This window comes from Dreissena polymorpha, chromosome 6 (assembly GCF_020536995.1).
Source record: "Dreissena polymorpha isolate Duluth1 chromosome 6, UMN_Dpol_1.0, whole genome shotgun sequence".
Lineage (NCBI taxonomy): Eukaryota > Metazoa > Mollusca > Bivalvia > Myida > Dreissenidae > Dreissena > Dreissena polymorpha.
In genome coordinates, this window is record NC_068360.1 from 62,704,864 (window position 1) to 62,726,266 (window position 21,403).

Sequence of the window (21,403 nt, forward strand, 5' to 3'; positions counted from 1 at the left end):
TTTGTCCTTAGTAATTATACTTCTGAGAGACAGTATTTTTTCACACACTCTGAGAAATATTATCGGGGCCATTGTAAAATATCATGCAAACATACCCATTATGAGCATATTGCCGTGAATAGACTGGCCATTTACCCCATGTTTGCACCCTTTAAAATAATGTCCTATCAAAACTCAACACACAATAAAATATAAATTGATATACAAGGGAATTGACATACAAGGGAATTGACATACATGTACAAGGTATTTGACATATATGTACAAGGTAATTGACATACAAGGGAGCTGACATACAATGTAATTAACATACAAGGTAATTGACATACAAGGCAATTGACATACAAGGTAATTGACATACAAGGTAAGTGACATACAGGGTAATTGACATACAAGGTAAGTGACATACACGGTAATTGGCATACAAGGTAAGTGACATACAAGGTAATTGACATACAAGATAATTGACAAACTAGGTAATTGACATACATGTACAAGGTAATTGACAAACAAGGTAATTGACTACAGGGTAATTGACATACAAGGGAATTGACATACAATGTAATTGACATACAAGGTAATTGACATACAGGGTAATTGACAGACAAGGTAAGTGACATACAAGGTAATTGACATACATGTACAAGGTAATTGACATACATGGGCATTGACATACAATGTAATTGACATACAAGGTAATTGACATACAAGGTAATTGAAATACAAGGTAATTGGCTTACAAGGTAAGTGACATACAGGGTAATTGACATACAAGGTAATTGACTTACACGGTAATAGACAAACACGGTAAATGACATAAAAGGTAATTGACAAACAATGTAATTGACATATATGTACAAGGTAATTGACATACAAGGTAATTGACATACATGTACAAGGTAATTGACATACAAGGGAATTGACATACAATGTAATTAACATACAAGGTAATTGACATACAAGGTAATTGACATACAAGATAATTGACATACAAGGTAATTGACATACAGGGTAATTGACAGACAAGGTAAGTGACATACAAGGTAATTAACATACAAGATAATTGACATACAAGGTAAATGTGTACATGTCGATTCCCCCATTAAAGGCATGCGACTAAACATACGCTTGTTAATTTCCAGATAATTGTTACGAAGTCGTAACCGCTCATTTTTTTCCGTGCGTTGCTTATCACCTATAATTATGTATATTTAATCCGCAACGTAGTTATGAATTAAAACGCTAAAATGAACGAAATGAAGTGCATATTGGAGAACAAAAATCAGAAGAAAATGTTACTTATATGCATACAACTACGAAAACTCGGTCAAAATCAAAAGAAACAAATTTAACATTGAGATGATGGGCTGACTACCTAAATTGTATTCTCGGTTAAATCATTCATGTTTATTGGTGGGTTGGTGTCTGACCAGAACGTTACAAGTTAGAAGGTTGTAAGTAAAAACGTGTGTTGTCTCAGCCCCAGCAAAATCACGAATATATATACATGTTATTATATACAAGCCATTGTTTATTTGAAAATAAAATCATACCAAAGAGGAGATTTATCAAATCTGCTATTTTCGTTTTTTTTTTTTTGTTCAAAAGACTCACACGCAACAATACCATAAATTTACGGCTTTATATGGTGTCCTTTACATTGAAACGATGATGGCTTCTGGCTATTTCCATGCAGACGTGACAAACTGGAAATAACGTTCTAACCGACGTTTGTTGATAGGAATAGAGCTTAAGGCTTATGTAGGATAAACACAAATTAATACAATTTTTAACAAACGTGACATTCCGATCGTGACAATAACAAAATATATGCATGGTAGCGTTCAGTTCTAGAGAGGTTTTCAAATATAAATATGAATTAACCACAAATTTTCGCGCTAAACTACACGCCGGTTAAGTTTCATGTGATGGGAATTACAATAGTATTACAAACACAATATGTTAAAATAAGATAAAATGATTATTACATTTCGTGAATGTATGTATTAAAACACATTTATATAATAAGAAAGGCACATTGCATATGCAGTTCGAAATCTTTCGATTTTTATCGATTTAAACTAGTAAGTTGTAACAACAATTTTCAATTATAATTTATCGGAAAAATATAACGAGTTGAACTAATATCACCACACTCTTACGTTAGTATACAATATGTGTTGACAGCATGCTCACATTGATAACATCTTACTAGTCACCTTACTCATTGCCGGTGATATCTTGTACATAGTCAACTGAAGTTTCTTGGCGCCTTTCGCGTTGTTAGACACGAATCAGCCTGGTTCCATCCTTAGACACACATAAGCTGTGCGTCAACTTCAAATCCACGGGGTAGGTACCGAATAGTTTACCGTACAAACCAGTTAAAATGCATACAATGTGAATTAAAATAGTATTACACACACAGTATATTAAAATATATTTTCAAATACATATGTATTAAACATCCCCACACACACGCACGTTAGTATACAATATGTGTGTCTACAGCATGCTCACATGGATAACATCTTACTAGTCACCTAACTCATTGCCAGTGATATCTTGTACAACTGAAGTTTCCCGGCACCTGTAGCGCTGTTGGACACCGCCAGTTTGGTGCCATCCTTAGATACACATAAGCTGTGCGGCAACTTCAAATCCACGGGGTAGAATCCCAGAACGTCGCCATCAACAGTCAGGTGCGCGATAGCATGGTTATTCTTACTGCACACCAGCGCTGTGTCATTAGGCCCTGCACATGCACTACATGGTTCCCGGATGTTGTTATTGGTGACTGCTCTAGATGTGCCATTTAGTGTGTCGTACATGAACACTTTGTTCGCGTCCCTGTCAGTAAGTACTGATGTGTTCTTAGACTGGACATACGTGCACATACTCTCATCTATTTTGTACGTCGTCACAGGAAACGTCACATGATCAAAGTCAGACTCTGCACCGTCCACTGATAACATTTTGACAGGGCGGGGATCATCGTATGAACTCACGACCATGCGTAACGGTGACATGCAGGATATAGAGTAGAACTTAGAGGTTGTGTTGATAATCCTCGTCAGCCTTATTACATTGTCTTTACTCACAGACAGAAGACACACTAATTTACCTTTTCCAAGCGTTGCAGCACATTCATCTGATGACAAGCATACCACATCACATGGGTTTGTATTGAACTTGTAAGGTAATCCTAGTCTCTGCAGTAGTTCATTCAGTATGATACATTTGCAGTTATAGTTATCCACGGCAACCAGTCTCCCGTCCGGCAGGAAGTCAAGTCCAGTGAGGTACGGTTCCTTGTCATCATCTTCAGTCTTTGATAGATTCACGGACACGAGCAACTCCAGGGTGATAGGTCTTGGCAGGGATGATAAGCTAATCGGACTTGTTTCCGCTGTAATAATAATAATAATAATAATAATAATAATGATAATAATAATAATAATTATAATAATAATAACATATTAATAATAATAGTTGTAACAATCATTATTATGTGTATGATTGTTCTATTATTACATATTATTGTTGTAAATGAGTGCATTAAACGCAATCTGTTAACATATTTTTTAAGTGTAATTAAATTTATTTACAATGGAAACTCGTTTATTCTAATGATCTGAAATAATAATAATGTCAATTCATTGCCTTCAAGATTCGATCATGTCATTATCATCGTAATGATCATCATCAATTTGAACTCGTTGCATTACCTCTACCGTTGAATTTGTTAAGTTAAGAATTTCTGTTCACTCACTGAGAATCCAAACTGGGAGATATGGGCGTAATAATATTCCTCGCAACGAAAGATACTGTGTTTGTTGCAATAGTAGAGATATTGAAGATGAGTTTCACTTTGTTTGTATTTGTCCATGTTTTAGTGTTTTACGACAAAAATACCTTAAAAGGTATTTATATGTTAATCCATCTGTGTTTAAGTATCACCAATTACTGACTTCATCCGATAAAAACGAACTTGTCAAGTTGTGTAAATATATAAAAGAAGCATTTGTAATTCGCAGTTCATTTATCAATAATACCATATAGAGTCTAACCGGTATCACCTACAAATCTTTCTGTCATTTTATGTTTAGAAAATTTACTATATGCTTTTTCTTCATTTGTATTTTTTGTGTGTGTGTGTTTTATATATATATTTGTTTTCATGGAATGAAAACGTGACATATTTATTTTATACTGTTTGTATAAAGACGATGTACTTATGTATAAGTCTAAATAAAATGTCTGTTCTGTTCTGTTCTGTTCTGTTGAAGTGCAATTGTTTCTACACTGGTAAATAACAGGGCTCACCATGAGTACACAGATGAGCGCGAAACATGTACTTTTAGACAAGGCTCAATCCGCTTTGTGTCGCATGAACGGTTTAAGTACAACTATAAAACTCATTAATACGCAAGTATAACTGATTATTGTAATGGTGATAAAAATGTAATTTAATATTATCCACCGGTAATGTTGATGTAACTTTTAATCAATAAAATGTTTATAATTAAATTTTTAGTAAACACGATACTTTACATATCTTAATACTCTTAAACTTGTTTAATAATTCAAAATTAAATGAGTAAGTATAAGATTTCATCGTTTTCAATAATGATCCTTCGAACAACTGACATGAACTTTAACGCTACGGTTAAGCCTGGTTCCTACAATCTTGCTGCCCATCACGAATGCCCAGATTGTTCATTTGTATCGGATCGTGATCTGTCTCTGACTTTCAGATTTCGATTATACAGTGCGCCTGTATGCAATCTGATTACATTTTTTATATAACAAATCCACGCCAATGCATTTATAACAAAGCAATGCCGTCCATTACTAAATAATACGAGTAGGTTCGTTGAGTCTTACACGAGTTAAATTGATTCTGACAACGATATATGCTATAACAAGACCCACATATTGTATATGCAACCACATTAAACCTTTTATTAGATTAGATAAGACTTCTCTTCAGATACGATTACAAATGTTCGGTTCTGATAAACTGGAACGAGTTCACGAGTGGCTGTTGATCTGACAAGATCACACCATTGAGATCAACACATTTGGACTGTACGAGTTTTCCCATCCCCAAACCATTTTCAGGAATGCATGCACAACCGTACGATGCTATACGTTCGCGGTTGCGTTGTGCGTGACACAATTGTCATGACTCATTTCACTCTGAAAAATTAGATCTGAAATGGCCGGAATGATAAGTTCATAATTTAGACAATAGCTTAATCATTTGAAAATATTTGTGAGAAAAGTTTCTAAATCCTTTTATAATCAAATTTATTGAACTTAAAAAAATAATCACACCAGGAGTTTACAGTACAAGTAGATTAAAAAAATAATATTTTTTTTCAATAAAAGGCCATCTTTTTAAATCACATTTGTGGGGATATTATTCCGTTTTGTATACCCAGATATTGTCAACATAACAGAGATGCATTGTCCCTATAAGACGAATTTGTGTACAATCGAGTTGATTGATTTTCTCATATTGAAGTTTGCTAGCGACCCTCTGAGGTGTTGGACGGACCAAATAACACTTCAGTGCTCTGTTTGGAATTCGGTGTTAAGCATATCTCAAACCTACTTTTTGGCAAAGATTTTATTTAAATATATATTGCTGTAAACACAAAACAAAAAAATATTGAAATTATACATTGGTCATTTAATATAATAGGTGTTCATATTTTTTCTTAAACTAGCAAAACATTATACAGAAAGCTAACCAATATGATTGAGCTTCATTTTGGTCCATTTTTTGTCCTTAGTAATTATACTTCTGAGAGACAGTATTTTTCCACACACTCTGAGAAATATTATCGGGGCCATTGTAAAATATCATGCAAACATACCCATTATGAGCATATTGCCGTGAATAGACTGGCCATTTACCCCATGTTTGCACCCTTTAAAATAATGTCCTATCAAAACTCAACACACAATAAAATATAAATTGACATACAAGGGAATTGACATACAAGGGAATTGACATACATGTACAAGGTAATTGACATATATGTACAAGGTAATTGACATACAAGGGAGCTGACATACAATGTAATTAACATACAAGGTAATTGACATACAAGGCAATTGACATACAAGGTAATTGACATACAAGGTAAGTGACATACAGGGTAATTGACATACAAGGTAAGTGACATACACGGTAATTGGCATACAAGGTAAGTGACATACAAGGTAATTGACATACAAGATCATTGACAAACTAGGTAATTGATATACATGTACAAGGTAATTGACAAACAAGGTAATTGACTACAGGGTAATTGACATACAAGGGAATTGACATACAATGTAATTGACATACAAGGTAATTGACATACAGGGTAATTGACAGACAAGGTAAGTGACATACAAGGTAATTGACATACATGTTCAAGGTAATTGACATACATGGGCATTGACATACAATGTAATTGACATACAAGGTAATTGACATACAAGGTAATTGACATACAAGGTAATTGGCTTACAAGGTAAGTGACATACAAGGTAATTGACATACAAGGTAATTGACTTACACGGTAATAGACAAACACGGTAAGTGACATACAAGGTAATTGACAAACAAGGTAATTGACATATATGTACAAGGTAATTGACATACAAGGTAATTGACATACATGTACAAGGTAATTGACATACAAGGGAATTGACATACAATGTAATTAACATACAAGGTAATTGACATACAAGGTAATTGACATACAAGATAATTGACATACAAGGTAATTGACATACAGGGTAATTGACAGACAAGGTAAGTGACATACAAGGTAATTAACATACAAGATAATTGACATACAAGGTAAATGTGTACATGTCGATTCCCCCATTAAAGGCATGCGACTAAACATACGCTTGTTAATTTCCAGATAATTGTTACGAAGTCGTAACCGCTCATTTTTTTCCGTGCGTTGCTTATCACCTATAATTATGTATATTTAATCCGCAACGTAGTTATGAATTAAAACGCTAAAATGAACGAAATGAAGTGCATATTGGAGAACAAAAATCAGAAGAAAATGTTACTTATATGCATACAACTACGAAAACTCGGTCAAAATCAAAAGAAACAAATTTAACATTGAGATGATGGGCTGACTACCTAAATTGTATTCTCGGTTAAATCATTCATGTTTATTGGTGGGTTGGTGTCTGACCAGAACGTTACAAATTAGAAGGTTGTAAGTAAAAACGTGTGTTGTCTCAGCCCCAGCAAAATCACGAATATATATACATGATATTATATACAAGCCATTGTTTATTTGAAAATAAAATCATACCAAAGAGGAGATTTATCAAATCTGCTATTTTCGTTTTGCTTTTTTTGTTAAAAAGACTCACAAGCAACAATACCATAAATTTACGGCTTTATATGGTGTCCTTTACATTGAAACGATGATGGCTTCTGGCTATTTCCATGCAGACGTGACAAACTGGAAATAACGTTTTAACCGACGTTTGTTGATAGCAATAGAGCTTAAGGCTTATGTAGGATAAACACAAATTAATACAATTTTTAACAAACGTGACATTCCGATCGTGACAATAACAAAATATATGCATAGTAGCGTTCAGTTCTAGAGAGGTTTTCAAATATAAATATGAATTAACCACAAATTTTCGCGCTAAACTACACGCCGGTTAAGTTTCATGTGATGGGAATTACAATAGTATTACAAACACAATATGTTAAAATAAGATAAAATGATTATTACATTTCGTGAATGTATGTATTAAAACACATTTATATAATAAGAAAGGCACATTGCATATGCAGTTCGAAATCTTTCGATTTTTATCGATTTAAACTAGTAAGTTGTAACAACAATTTTCAATTATAATTTATCGGAAAAATATAACGAGTTGAACTAATATCACCACACACTTACGTTGGTATACAATATGTGTGGACAGCATGCTCACATTGATAACATCTTACTAGTCACCTTACTCATTGCCGGTGATATCTTGTACATAGTCAACTGAAGTTTCTTGGCGCCTTTCGCGTTGTTAGACACGAATCAGCCTGGTTCCATCCTTAGACACACATAAGCTGTGCGTCAACTTCAAATCCACGGGGTAGGTACCGAATAGTTTACCGTACAAACCAGTTAAAATGCATACAATGTGAATTAAAATAGTATTACACACACAGTATATTAAAATATATTTTCAAATACATATGTATTAAACATCCCCACACACACGCACGTTAGTATACAATATGTGTGTCTACAGCATGCTCACATGGATAACATCTTACTAGTCACCTAACTCATTGCCAGTGATATCTTGTACAACTGAAGTTTCCCGGCACCTGTAGCGCTGTTGGACACCGCCAGTTTAGTGCCATCCTTAGATACACATAAGCTGTGCGGCAACTTCAAATCCACGGGGTAGAATCCCAGAACGTCGCCATCAACAGTCAGGTGCGCGATAGCATGGTTATTCTTACTGCACACCAGCACTGTGTCATTAGGCCCTGCACATGCACTACATGGTTCCCGGATGTTGTTATTGGTGACTGCTCTAGATGTGCCATTTAGTGTGTCGTACATGAACACTTTGTTCGCGTCCCTGTCAGTAAGTACTGATGTGTTCTTAGACTGGACATACGTGCACATACTCTCATCTATTTTGTACGTCGTCACAGGAAACGTCACATGATCAAAGTCAGACTCTGCACCGTCCACTGATAACATTTTGACAGGGCGGGGATCATCGTATGAACTCACGACCATGCGTAACGGTGACATGCAGGATATAGAGTAGAACTTAGAGGTTGTGTTGATAATCCTCGTCAGCCTTATTACATTGTCTTTACTCACAGACAGAAGACACACTAATTTACCTTTTCCAAGCGTTGCAGCACATTCATCTGATGACAAGCATACCACATCAAGTGGGTTTGTATTGAACTTGTAAGGTATTCCTAGTCTCTGCAGTAGTTCATTCAGTATGATACATTTGCAGTTATAGTTATCCACGGCAACCAGTCTCCCGTCCGGCAGGAAGTCAAGTCCAGTGAGATACGGTTCCTTGTCATCATCTTCAGTCTTTGATAGATTCACGGACACGAGCAACTCCAGGGTGATAGGTCTTGGCAGGGATGATAAGCTAATCGGACTTGTTTCCGCTGTAATAATAATAATAATAATAATAATAATAATAATAATAATAATAATAATAATAATAATAATAATAATAATAATAATTATAATAATAATAACATATTAATAATAATAGTTGTAACAATCATTATTATGTGTATGATTGTTCTATTATTACATATTATTGTTGTAAATGAGTGCATTAAACGCAATCTGTTAACATATTTTTTAAGTGTAATTAAATTTATTTACAATGGAAACTCGTTTATTTTAATGATCTGAAATAATAATAATGTCAATTCATTGCCTTCAAGATTCGATCATGTCATTATCATCGTAATGATAATCATCAATTTGAACTCGTTGCATTACCTCTATCGTTGAAGTGCAATTGTTTCTACACTGGTAAATAACAGGGCTCACCATGAGTACACAGATGAGCGCGAAACATGTAGTTTTAGACAAGGCTCAATCCGCTTTGTGTCGCATGAACGGTTTAAGTACAACTATAAAACTCATTAATACGCAAGTATAACTGATTATTGTAATGGTGATAAAAATGTAATTTAATATTATCCACCGGTAATGTTGATGTAACTTTTAATCAATAAAATGTTTATAATTAAATTTTTAGTAAACACGATACTTTACATATCTTAATACTCTTAAACTTGTTTAATAATTCAAAATTAAATGAGTAAGTATAAGATTTCATCGTTTTCAATAATGATCCTTCGAACAACTGACATGAACTTTAACGCTACGGTTAAGCCTGGTTCCTACAATCTTGCTGCCCATCACGAATGCCCAGATTGTTCATTTGTATCGGATCGTGATCTGTCTCTGACTTTCAGATTTCGATTATACAGTGCGCCTGTATGCAATCTGATTACATTTTTTATATAACAAATCCACGCCAATGCATTTATAACAAAGCAATGCCGTCCATTACTAAATAATACGAGTAGGTTCGTTGAGTCTTACACGAGTTAAATTGATTCTGACAACGATATATGCTATAACAAGACCCACATATTGTATATGCAACCACATTAAACCTTTTATTAGATTAGATAAGACTTCTCTTCAGATACGATTACAAATGTTCGGTTCTGATAAACTGGAACGAGTTCACGAGTGGCTGTTGATCTGACAAGATCACACCATTGAGATCAACACATTTGGACTGTACGAGTTTTCCCATCCCCAAACCATTTTCAGGAATGCATGCACAACCGTACGATGCTATACGTTCGCGGTTGCGTTGTGCGTGACACAATTGTCATGACTCATTTCACTCTGAAAAATTAGATCTGAAATGGCCGGAATGATAAGTTCATAATTTAGACAATAGCTTTATCATTTGAAAATATTTGTGAGAAAAGTTTCTAAATCCTTTTATAATCAAATTTATTGAACTTGAAAAAATAATCACACCAGGAGTTTACAGTACAAGTAGATTAAAAAAATGCTATTTTTTTCAATAAAAGGCCATCTTTTTAAATCACATTTGTGGGGATATTTTTCCGTTTTGTATACCCAGATATTGTCAACATAACAGAGATGCATTGTCCCTATAAGACGAATTTGTGTACAATCGAGTTGATTGATTTTCTCATATTGAAGTTTGCTAGCGACCCTCTGAGGTGTTGGACGGACCAAATAACACTTCAGTGCTCTGTTTGGAATTCGGTGTTAAGCATATCTCAAACCTACTTTTTGGCAAAGATTTTATTTAAATATATATTGCTGTAAACACAAAACAAAAAAATATTGAAATCATACATTGGTCATTTAATATAATAGGTGTTCATATTTTTTCTTAAACTAGCAAAACATTATACAGAAAGTTAACCAATATGATTGAGCTTCATTTTGGTCCATTTTTTGTCCTTAGTAATTATACTTCTGAGAGACAGTATTTTTCCACACACTCTGAGAAATATTATCGGGGCCATTGTAAAATATCATGCAAACATACCCATTATGAGAATATTGCCGTGAATAGACTGGCCATTTACCCCATGTTTGCACCCTTTAAAATAATGTCCTATCAAAACTCAACACACAATAAAATATAAATTGACATACAAGGGAATTGACATACAAGGGAATTGACATACATGTACAAGGTAATTGACATATATGTACAAGGTAATTGACATACAAGGGAGCTGACATACAATGTAATTAACATACAAGGTAATTGACATACAAGGCAATTGACATTCAAGATAATTGACATACAAGGTAAGTGACATACAGGGTAATTGACATACAAGGTAAGTGACATACACGGTAATTGGCATACAAGGTAAGTGACATACAAGGTAATTGACATACAAGATAATTGACAAACTAGGTAATTGATATACATGTACAAGGTAATTGACAAACAAGGTAATTGACTACAGGGTAATTGACATACAAGGGAATTGACATACAATGTAATTGACATAAAAGGTAATTGAGATACAGGGTAATTGACAGACAAGGTAAGTGACATACAAGGTAATTGACATACATGTACAAGGTAATTGACATACATGGGCATTGACATACAATGTAATTGACATACAAGGTAATTGACATACAAGGTAATTGACATACAAGGTAATTGGCTTACAAGGTAAGTGACATACAGGGTAATTGACATACAAGGTAATTGACTTACACGGTAATAGACATACACGGTAAGTGACATACAAGGTAATTGACAAACAAGGTAATTGACATATATGTACAAGGTAATTGACATACAAGGTAATTGACATACATGTACAAGGTAATTGACATACAAGGGAATTGACATACAATGTAATTAACATACAAGGTAATTGACATACAAGGTAATTGACATACAAGATAATTGACATACAAGGTAATTGACATACAGGGTAATTGACAGACAAGGTAAGTGACATACAAGGTAATTAACATACAAGATAATTGACATACAAGGTAAATGTGAACATGTCGATTCCCCCATTAAAGGCATGCGACTAAACATACGCTTGTTAATTTCCAGATAATTGTTACGAAGTCGTAACCGCTCATTTTTTTCCGTGCGTTGCTTATCACCTATAATTATGTATATTTAATCCGCAACGTAGTTATGAATTAAAACGCTAAAATGAACGAAATGAAGTGCATATTGGAGAACAAAAATCAGAAGAAAATGTTACTTATATGCATACAACTACGAAAACTCGGTCAAAATCAAAAGAAACAAATTTAACATTGAGATGATGGGCTGACTACCTAAATTGTATTCTCGGTTAAATCATTCATGTTTATTGGTGGGTTGGTGTCTGACCAGAACGTTACAAGTTAGAAGGTTGTAAGTAAAAAAGTGTGTTGTCTCAGCCCCAGTTAAATCACGAATATATATACATGTTATTATATACAAGCCATTGTTTATTTGAAAATTAAATCATACCAAAGAGGAGATTTATCAAATCTGCTATTTTCGTTTTGCTTTTTTTGTTAAAAAGACTCACAAGCAACAATACCATAAATTTACGGCTTTATATGGTGTCCTTTACATTGAAACGATGATGGCTTCTGGCTATTTCCATGCAGACGTGACCAACTGGAAATAACGTTTTAACCGACGTTTGTTGATAGCAATAGAGCTTAAGGCTTATGTAGGATAAACACAAATTAATACAATGTTTAACAAACGTGACATTCCGATCGTGACAATAACAAAATATATGCATAGTAGCGTTCAGTTCTAGAGAGGTTTTCAAATATAAATATGAATTAACCACAAATTTTCGCGCTAAACTACACGCCGGTTAAGTTTCATGTGATGGGAATTACAATAGTATTACAAACACAATATGTTAAAATAAGATAAAATGATTATTACATTTCGTGAATGTATGTATTAAAACACATTTATATAATAAGAAAGGCACATTGCATATGCAGTTCGAAATCTTTCGATTTTTATCGATTTAAACTAGTAAGTTGTACCAACAATTTTCAATTATAATTTATCGGAAAAAAATAACGAGTTGAACTAATATCACCACACACTTACGTTAGTATACAATATGTGTGGACAGCATGCTCACATTGATAACATCTTACTAGTCACCTTACTCATTGCCGGTGATATCTTGTACATAGTTAACTGAAGTTTCTTGGCGCCTTTCGCGTTGTTAGACACGAATCAGCCTGGTTCCATCCTTAGACACACATAAGCTGTGCATCAACTTCAAATCCACGGGGTAGGTACCGAAAAGTTTACCGTACAAACCAGTTAAAATGCATACAATGTGAATTAAAATAGTATTACACACACAGTATATTAAAATATATTTTCAAATACATATGTATTAAACATCCCCACACACACGCACGTTAGTATACAATATGTGTGTCTACAGCATGCTCACATGGATAACATCTTACTAGTCACCTAACTCATTGCCAGTGATATCTTGTACAACTGAAGTTTCCCGGCACCTGTAGCGCTGTTGGACACCGCCAGTTTGGTGCCATCCTTAGATACACATAAGCTGTGCGGCAACTTCAAATCCACGGGGTAGAATCCCAGAACGTCGCCATCAACAGTCAGGTGCGCGATAGCATGGTTATTCTTACTGCACACCAGCACTGTGTCATTAGGCCCTGCACATGCACTACATGGTTTCCGGATGTTGTTATTGGTGACTGCTCTAGATGTGCCATTTAGTGTGTCGTACATGAACACTTTGTTCGCGTCCCTGTCAGTAAGTACTAATGTGTTCTTAGACTGGACATACGTGCACATACTCTCATCTATTTTGTACGTCGTCACAGGAAACGTCACATGATCAAAGTCAGACTCTGCACCGTCCACTGATAACATTTTGACAGGGCGGGGATCATCGTATGAACTCACGACCATGCGTAACGGTGACATGCAGGATATAGAGTAGAACTTAGAGGTTGTGTTGATAATCCTCGTCAGCCTTATTACATTGTCTTTACTCACAGACAGAATACACACTAATTTACCTTTTCCAAGCGTTGCAGCACATTCATCTGATGACAAGCATACCACATCACATGGGTTTGTATTGAACTTGTAAGGTATTCCTAGTCTCTGCAGTAGTTCATTCAGTATGATACATTTGCAGTTATAGTTATCCACGGCAACCAGTCTCCCGTCCGGCAGGAAGTCAAGTCCAGTGAGGTACGGTTCCTTGTCATCATCTTCAGTCTTTGATAGATTCACGGACACGAGCAACTCCAGGGTGATAGGTCTTGGCAGGGATGATAAGCTAATCGGACTTGTTTCCGCTGTAATAATAATAATAATAATAATAATAATAATAATAATAATAATAATAATTATAATAATAATAACATATTAATAATAATAGTTGTAACAATCATTATTATGTGTATGATTGTTCTATTATTACATATTATTGTTGTAAATGAGTGCATTAAACGCAATCTGTTAACATATTTTTTAAGTGTAATTAAATTTATTTACAATGGAAACTCGTTTATTTTAATGATCTGAAATAATAATAATGTCAATTCATTGCCTTCAAGATTCGAACATGTCATTATCATCGTAATGATCATCATCAATTTGAACTCGTTGCATTACCTCTACCGTTGAAGTGCAATTGTTTCTACACTGGTAAATAACAGGGCTCACCATGAGTACACAGATGAGCGCGAAACATGTACTTTTAGACAAGGCTCAATCCGCTTTGTGTCGCATGAACGGTTTAAGTACAACTATAAAACTCATTAATACGCAAGTATAACTGATTATTGTAATGGTGATAAAAATGTAATTTAATATTATCCACCGGTAATGTTGATGTAACTTTTATTCAATAAAATGTTTATAATTAAATTTTTAGTAAACACGATACTTTACATATCTTAATACTCTTAAACTTGTTTAATAATTCAAAATTAAATGAGTAAGTATAAGATTTCATCGTTTTCAATAATGATCCTTCGAACAACTGACATGAACTTTAACGCTACGGTTAAGCCTGGTTCCTACAATCTTGCTGCCCATCACGAATGCCCAGATTGTTCATTTGTATCGGATCGTGATCTGTCTCTGACTTTCAGATTTCGGGTATACAGTGCGCCTGTATGCAATCTGATTACATTTTTTATATAACAAATCCACGCCAATGCATTTATAACAAAGCAATGCCGTCCATTACTAAATAATACGAGTAGGTTCGTTGAGTCTTACACGAGTTAAATTGATTCTGACAACGATATATGCTATAACAAGACCCACATATTGTATATGCAACCACATTAAACCTTTTATTAGATTAGATAAGACTTCTCTTCAGATACGATTACAAATGTTCGGTTCTGATAAACTGGAACGAGTCCACGAGTGGCTGTTGATCTGACAAGATCACACCATTGAGATCAACACATTTGGACTGTACGAGTTTTCCCATCCCCAAACCATTTTCAGGAATGCATGCACAACCGTACGATGCTATACGTTCGCGGTTGCGTTGTGCGTGACACAATTGTCATGACTCATTTCACTCTGAAAAATTAGATCTGAAATGGCCGGAATGATAAGTTCATAATTTAGACAATAGCTTTATCATTTGAAAATATTTGTGAGAAAAGTTTCTAAATCCTTTTATAATCAAATTTATTGAACTTGAAAAAATAATCACACCAGGAGTTTACAGTACAAGTAGATTAAAAAAATACTATTTTTTTTCAATAAAAGGCCATCTTTTTAAATCACATTTGTGGGGATATTTTTCCGTTTTGTATACCCAGATATTGTCAACATAACAGAGATGCATTGTCCCTATAAGACGAATTTGTGTACAATATTAAAAAACACGGTAAATTAAATAAAACCATCTAGTATGCAATTATTATTGCACAATAAAATACCTGTCTTGTTCCTATCACAATTCAGTATTACAACACTGTCTCCCATTTCAAGAAATGTAGTCACCTCTTTTGGAAAAGACACTGTCAGAGTTGATGAACTTTTAATGCTGTGTTGTTTATTTAAAATTGATTCAATTGTGTTCAGTTTATCTTTCATCTTTGTGGAATAAATGTACTTTTGGGAAGGCGTTCCGCGTTCTAAAACAGAACAACACATCGACACTTCTTTGAGTATTTCTTCCTTGATATTGGACGAGGCGTCACGCATATTTTCAATAAAACGTACTTCTGAAGTTTTGAATGTGTTTGCCTCAGTTATTAATTTCTGCTTAGCGTCTTCAAACTGTTTTATGATACGATCTCTCATGGCGTCTACCTCTGAAGAAATCTTCGAAATGGACTCATTTAAACCAGTCTCTGAGTGCTTAAAGTCCGTTATTATGGAATCAGCTTCGGACTGCAAATTTATCAACGACTGTTTCACTGCTTGAAGTTCATGTCTTTTTTGTCCGCATACGTTAGCTATTTCATCCAATAGGTCACATTTCCGGTGAATGAGTACACATTTACTACAACAGAGCTTGGCGTGATCATGACAGAAAAACTCAATTTCCTTGTCGTGCTCCTGGCACTTGTCCATTCCTTTCATGTCGACTCCCAATAGCAAAGATTTCCTATCATGGCTATTGACGATGTCATGCTTTCCACTTTTATAAACTGTATGTGGATTTTTACACGCATCACACAGGAACTCATTACAGTCCTTGCAGAAAACCGTAGCAGTTTTTGATACATTGGTCTTCATGCATGGCTCACAAGATTGTGTGACAGAACATTCTCCAATGAAGTCACCTGCAGAGTCTCGGTTTGAATCACAAAGTTTCACTGTTGCCATTATGAGCTTATTGTATCAAGTCTCCTAGTTTCGATTTTGAACTTCTACTTTCGATTTCAAAACTAAAATATTCATTAAAAAAATCAACAAATAGAATACACAGATTAAACACGATTATCATCGCTTAATAATAATATAACACCATCTTCGTGTGTATATCCAAATCTAAACTAGAAACTAAGGAATTTCGATTTTCATCTCTACTTGTGTACGAACTCTCGTCATATGTTTCCCATAGCGTCTCGCTAGTTTAACACCGACTAAAGCCAGTTGTATCTTATACATGTATTTACACATGTGACCAGAGTGTAACAGTCAAGTTAAATTAATGCGGAAATTAATCATGCACTTAAAACAAGAGGTTGTGTAAGAGTGTATGTGAACAAACTGCAAAGGAAAATATGAATACATTATGTATTACTTATTATCTGTCTGCATCGTAAAAACTTCAATGGTACATCAGTTACACAAAGAGATTTGAATGTGTTTTAAGCTTTCTGCATCCAGTTCGAATCCTTCGAGTTTTCTTTTCTTGATGTTTTTATCGTTTGTTCTTTTTTAATTATTTTGTATTGCGGTACTTGCTTTATATTTTGATTTAAATTGCATTTTCAAGAATCACACTTTATGTTAGTCCTTCAAAAGTATTCATAACGTGCATTTTAAAGGTGTTAACCGATTTAAATTACCTCAGTATTTTGACGTCACACTTGTGAACGATACAGGTAAATGAACATATAATGTGTACTAATGTGAGATAATAAGATCAAACTTGAATGTGTAAATACAAAAATAATGAGGCTCTTGCGGTGGGTGTTTATGCAAATAATGCGTGAGTTTTCACGCAATTCATACATCTAGGAAATGCAGACAAATACTGTTCAATTATTAAGTTGTAATTAATTTGGCTCCGAATCAGTGATCCAGCTTGCTTTAAATCCAGCTTCAAAATGTACTTCTATCAACTTGATCACAAATTGTTTTGAATAATTATTATTGATCCAAAAATGCATAGTTCAAGCAAAATTAATTGATTTCGACTGGAAAACAAGTGTGTTAACCATTAACCACTTAGATACGTATTTATCTATTTGTATTCCATCAAAAAGTTGATTTAATTAAAGACCATACTTAATAGATTTAAATTTTAAAGGCTTCATTTCCAACCCTTAGATACTGATTAGCAGCTAACAGCATAAAACCTGAACAGACTGGGAGTTACTCGAAGGCTGTTCTGGTTTTATGCTGTTTACACATAGCCATTTTCACTTTGCTTCTGAGTCTGAAAGGGTTAATAATGATTATTTCATTGTTGGTATTGATTAAAGTGACGGAGATAAAGCTGCCGGAAACAACTTGACATGTACTTCACTGCTGACGATAAGGCGCATCCAAAAAAATATTTTGTGCTGTTGGGAATTAATCGCAACGTAATACTTGAAAATTATATTTAAATCAAAATAAAATTATCGTGACACTAGTGCTTGTCAACGTAAATGGCGTATGTCTTTATAGAGCTCATTAACCGTCATCGGTTGCGTCTGCGACTTAAACTAATGTTGTCTCCCAAAACAAACTATATGTACTGACACTGTTCATGACATGTTTAGTTAGATAAATAATTTTTATCTGGTTTTATCTGTCTTGAAAAAAGATCAAAAGTCCGATCATTGTATACACATGGCATTGTAGCACTAATTAATTTAAGATAAGTTGTGCGTGTTACAAAAACGACTTCATTCGCCAATCTCCGGATATATGTGCTTGAAGTAGCACAAATCGAGTTATGCTGTTTTAAAGCGGATATATCGCACTTACCGGTAAACAACTGTAAATGTTCAACGCTCATTTAGAAAAACTTGGTGTTGCGATTTTGAGTATTGGGATTTAAAGAAAAAGGGTGAATTGTAGCTATTGTGCGAAGTAATGTACATACATGTAAAAATGTTCAGACATGAAGTGAAGCTACTCCACAAAGTATACAAACACGAACTCCAATTCAAACGACACAGGAAATTACTTATTAAGTCTCATCCGAGGAGAATAACATATAATTTTTTTTAAAGATTTCACAAATACGTATAACTAAAAATGTCCTCTTTCCTGCTTAAAAGAAAATGAATTGGAAGAGTGTTATTTTAATGTTAGTATTTTTTTCATTATGGGTCTTTGTTTCTAGAGACAGAAATATGTCAATGACACATACCGGTAATTATTATGTTTGCCTGGAGAGATTCCGTTTTATTTTGGCAATAGAACATTTTAATTTCATGATTGGGTAATAAACCTTAATTCTAAAAAAGTGGTGAAACGTGTCAATACAACGAATTAAGAAATCATATTTGTTTCTACACTAACTGACTTACTGGTAGGTAAGAACTTAACTCGTGTTTGTAACTTTATAAAACAGTCAATTTAATTCAAGTGCGTCACACAATGCATCATAGACTGCCCTCGCAGCCTGGTCATCTTATAACGATTATAAGTAGAGTTTTGCATGAAAAGCATCGCACATTTTAAGATTATACACTAGTATATAAACAAATTTAGTAATAATAAACAATTTTATTTGGAAGACAGAGTTCACATTTCAAAAGTGTCCACACAATTAACATATCGCATATTATAAGCAAAGATTTAGCCTAAAAATAATTTATAAATAAAGATTTTAATTCTTTATTCTTATTTTGACAATTTCACATTACTTGGGACTTAAAAATCGCGTTTTATAAATGACTTTCATAACCATAGGGTATTCGACAGTGGCACCAATGATAAATTTTCATTTATTTATTTATGCCGTTTTCACGACATAGAAAGGTGTGCGTAAAAGATAACTAACTCGAGACAACGAATAAGTCACTGGGACGAATTATGATTATAAAGTTGGATGAATGTGTCAGCAAGTCGTGGAAACAATTAAGTAATTGGAAGGAACAACATTACTAGGTCTTTCCAACGACATAGCAAGTCTTAGGAACGATAAAACGTATACGTTTGAAAGACATGTAAGGTATGGTAACGTGCTAGTAGTTCGGGGCAATAAGCTAGTAAGAAGAACGACATAAATAAGTCATTGCAATGACTTAGTTACTCATGGGAACGATTTCGTAAGTCGTTGGAAAGATGTATATTTGATTATATTTTAAAAAGGGATTTTCCACAGAATCCCTTTTAAAATGGTCATTTTAAAGGAAATTTCTTAAAAAAACCCCACATTTTTCTCACTTTTTATAAGAAAGTACAAAAAATATTACGATGGCAGTACAACCCATCTCACATTCAGACAGGAAAATTGAACTGAAACTAAAATGTTATGCTGGCGGTACAACCTCCCAAAGGTTCATAATAAAAACTGAATATTCTTTGAAAATGTTACGCTGGCGGTACAAACTCCCTAAGGTTCATAGTCTATGTAATCACATAGACAGATAATTGTTTGAAATTGTTACGCCGGCGGTACCAACTTCCAGCAAGGTATAATCACACAGTAAAAATCACACTGAAAAAAAGGAAGGTAAACCACTTTTAAATGTTTAAGTTCTTAGGTTCATAATCACAACAGATAATTCTTTGAAAATGTTACGCTGGCGGCACAAACTCTCAGAGGATCATAATCACAACAGATAATTCTTGAAAATGTTACGCCGGCGGTACAAACTCTCAAAGGATCATAATCACAACAGATAATTCTTGAAAATGTTACGCCGGCGGTACAAAATCCCTAAGGTACCAACTTCCAGCAATGCATAATCACATAGTAAAAATTACACTGAAAAAAAGAAGGTAAACCACTTTTAAATGTTTAAATTCTTAATTTAATAGTAAATTATAATACAAGTAATATAAATACAGAACACACAAAATGATGTGTAACCCTTAAAATTTAACTGAAAATGTTACGCTGGCAGTACAACCTCCCAAAGGTTCATTATCACAACAGATAATTCTTTGAAAATGTTACGCTGGCGGTACAAACTCTCAGAGGATCATAAACACAATGACAGATAATTGTTTAAAAATGTTACGCCGGCGGTACAAACTTCCAGAAATGCATAATCACACAGAAAAAATTACACTGAAAAAAAGGAAGGTAAACCACTTTAAAAGTTCTTAATTTATTAGCAAATTATAAAACAAGTCATAATAAATACAGAACACACAAAATGATGTGTAAATTTTCAATCAGTGTAATTCCAAAAATAAACAAGAGGGCCATCAGGCCCTAAGGCGCTCACCTGAAAGCCAAAGGAACTAGACTATTCTGAAAAAAATGCAAGCTGATTCATGAAGATTATTCTGGACCAAAAAAGTGACTTAAAACATGTTTTTTTTTATTTGACCTTGTGACCTAGTTTTTGAGCTCATATGACCCAGCTTCAATCTCTGGAAAAATTCAATGGGAAAAATGTTCTGACCAAGTTTCATG

The 21,403-nt window shown here is 34.1% G+C and overlaps 1 protein-coding gene and 1 long non-coding RNA gene across 5 annotated transcripts; one reads left to right on the plus strand and one right to left on the minus strand.

The window, feature by feature from the left end:
- Positions 1-125: 125 nt before the first annotated feature.
- Positions 126-6,219, plus strand: LOC127834640 (uncharacterized). Its single transcript, XR_008028033.1, has 3 exons — positions 126-246; positions 878-947; positions 6,107-6,219. It is a non-coding gene; the product is annotated as an uncharacterized LOC127834640 (long non-coding RNA).
- On the minus strand, positions 1,963-17,300 carry LOC127834639 (uncharacterized). Of its 4 annotated transcripts, none has more exons than XM_052360655.1 (3): positions 16,080-17,300; positions 8,493-9,199; positions 1,963-2,702 (listed from the first exon to the last, which is right to left on the minus strand). In XM_052360655.1, the coding sequence occupies exons 1-3, from the start codon at positions 16,972-16,974 to the stop codon at positions 2,544-2,546; spliced, it is 1,761 nt and encodes a 586-aa protein (XP_052216615.1). In that variant the 5' UTR covers positions 16,975-17,300; the 3' UTR covers positions 1,963-2,543. The 4 variants fall into 4 exon arrangements, with proteins under 4 accessions (XP_052216615.1, XP_052216614.1, XP_052216616.1 ...); XM_052360656.1 differs by lacking the exon at positions 1,963-2,702 and adding an exon at positions 14,184-14,468 and having other exon boundaries at positions 7,753-8,914; XM_052360653.1 differs by lacking the exon at positions 1,963-2,702 and adding an exon at positions 14,259-14,468 and having other exon boundaries at positions 7,753-8,989; positions 16,080-17,299.
- Positions 17,301-21,403: the final 4,103 nt, after the last annotated feature.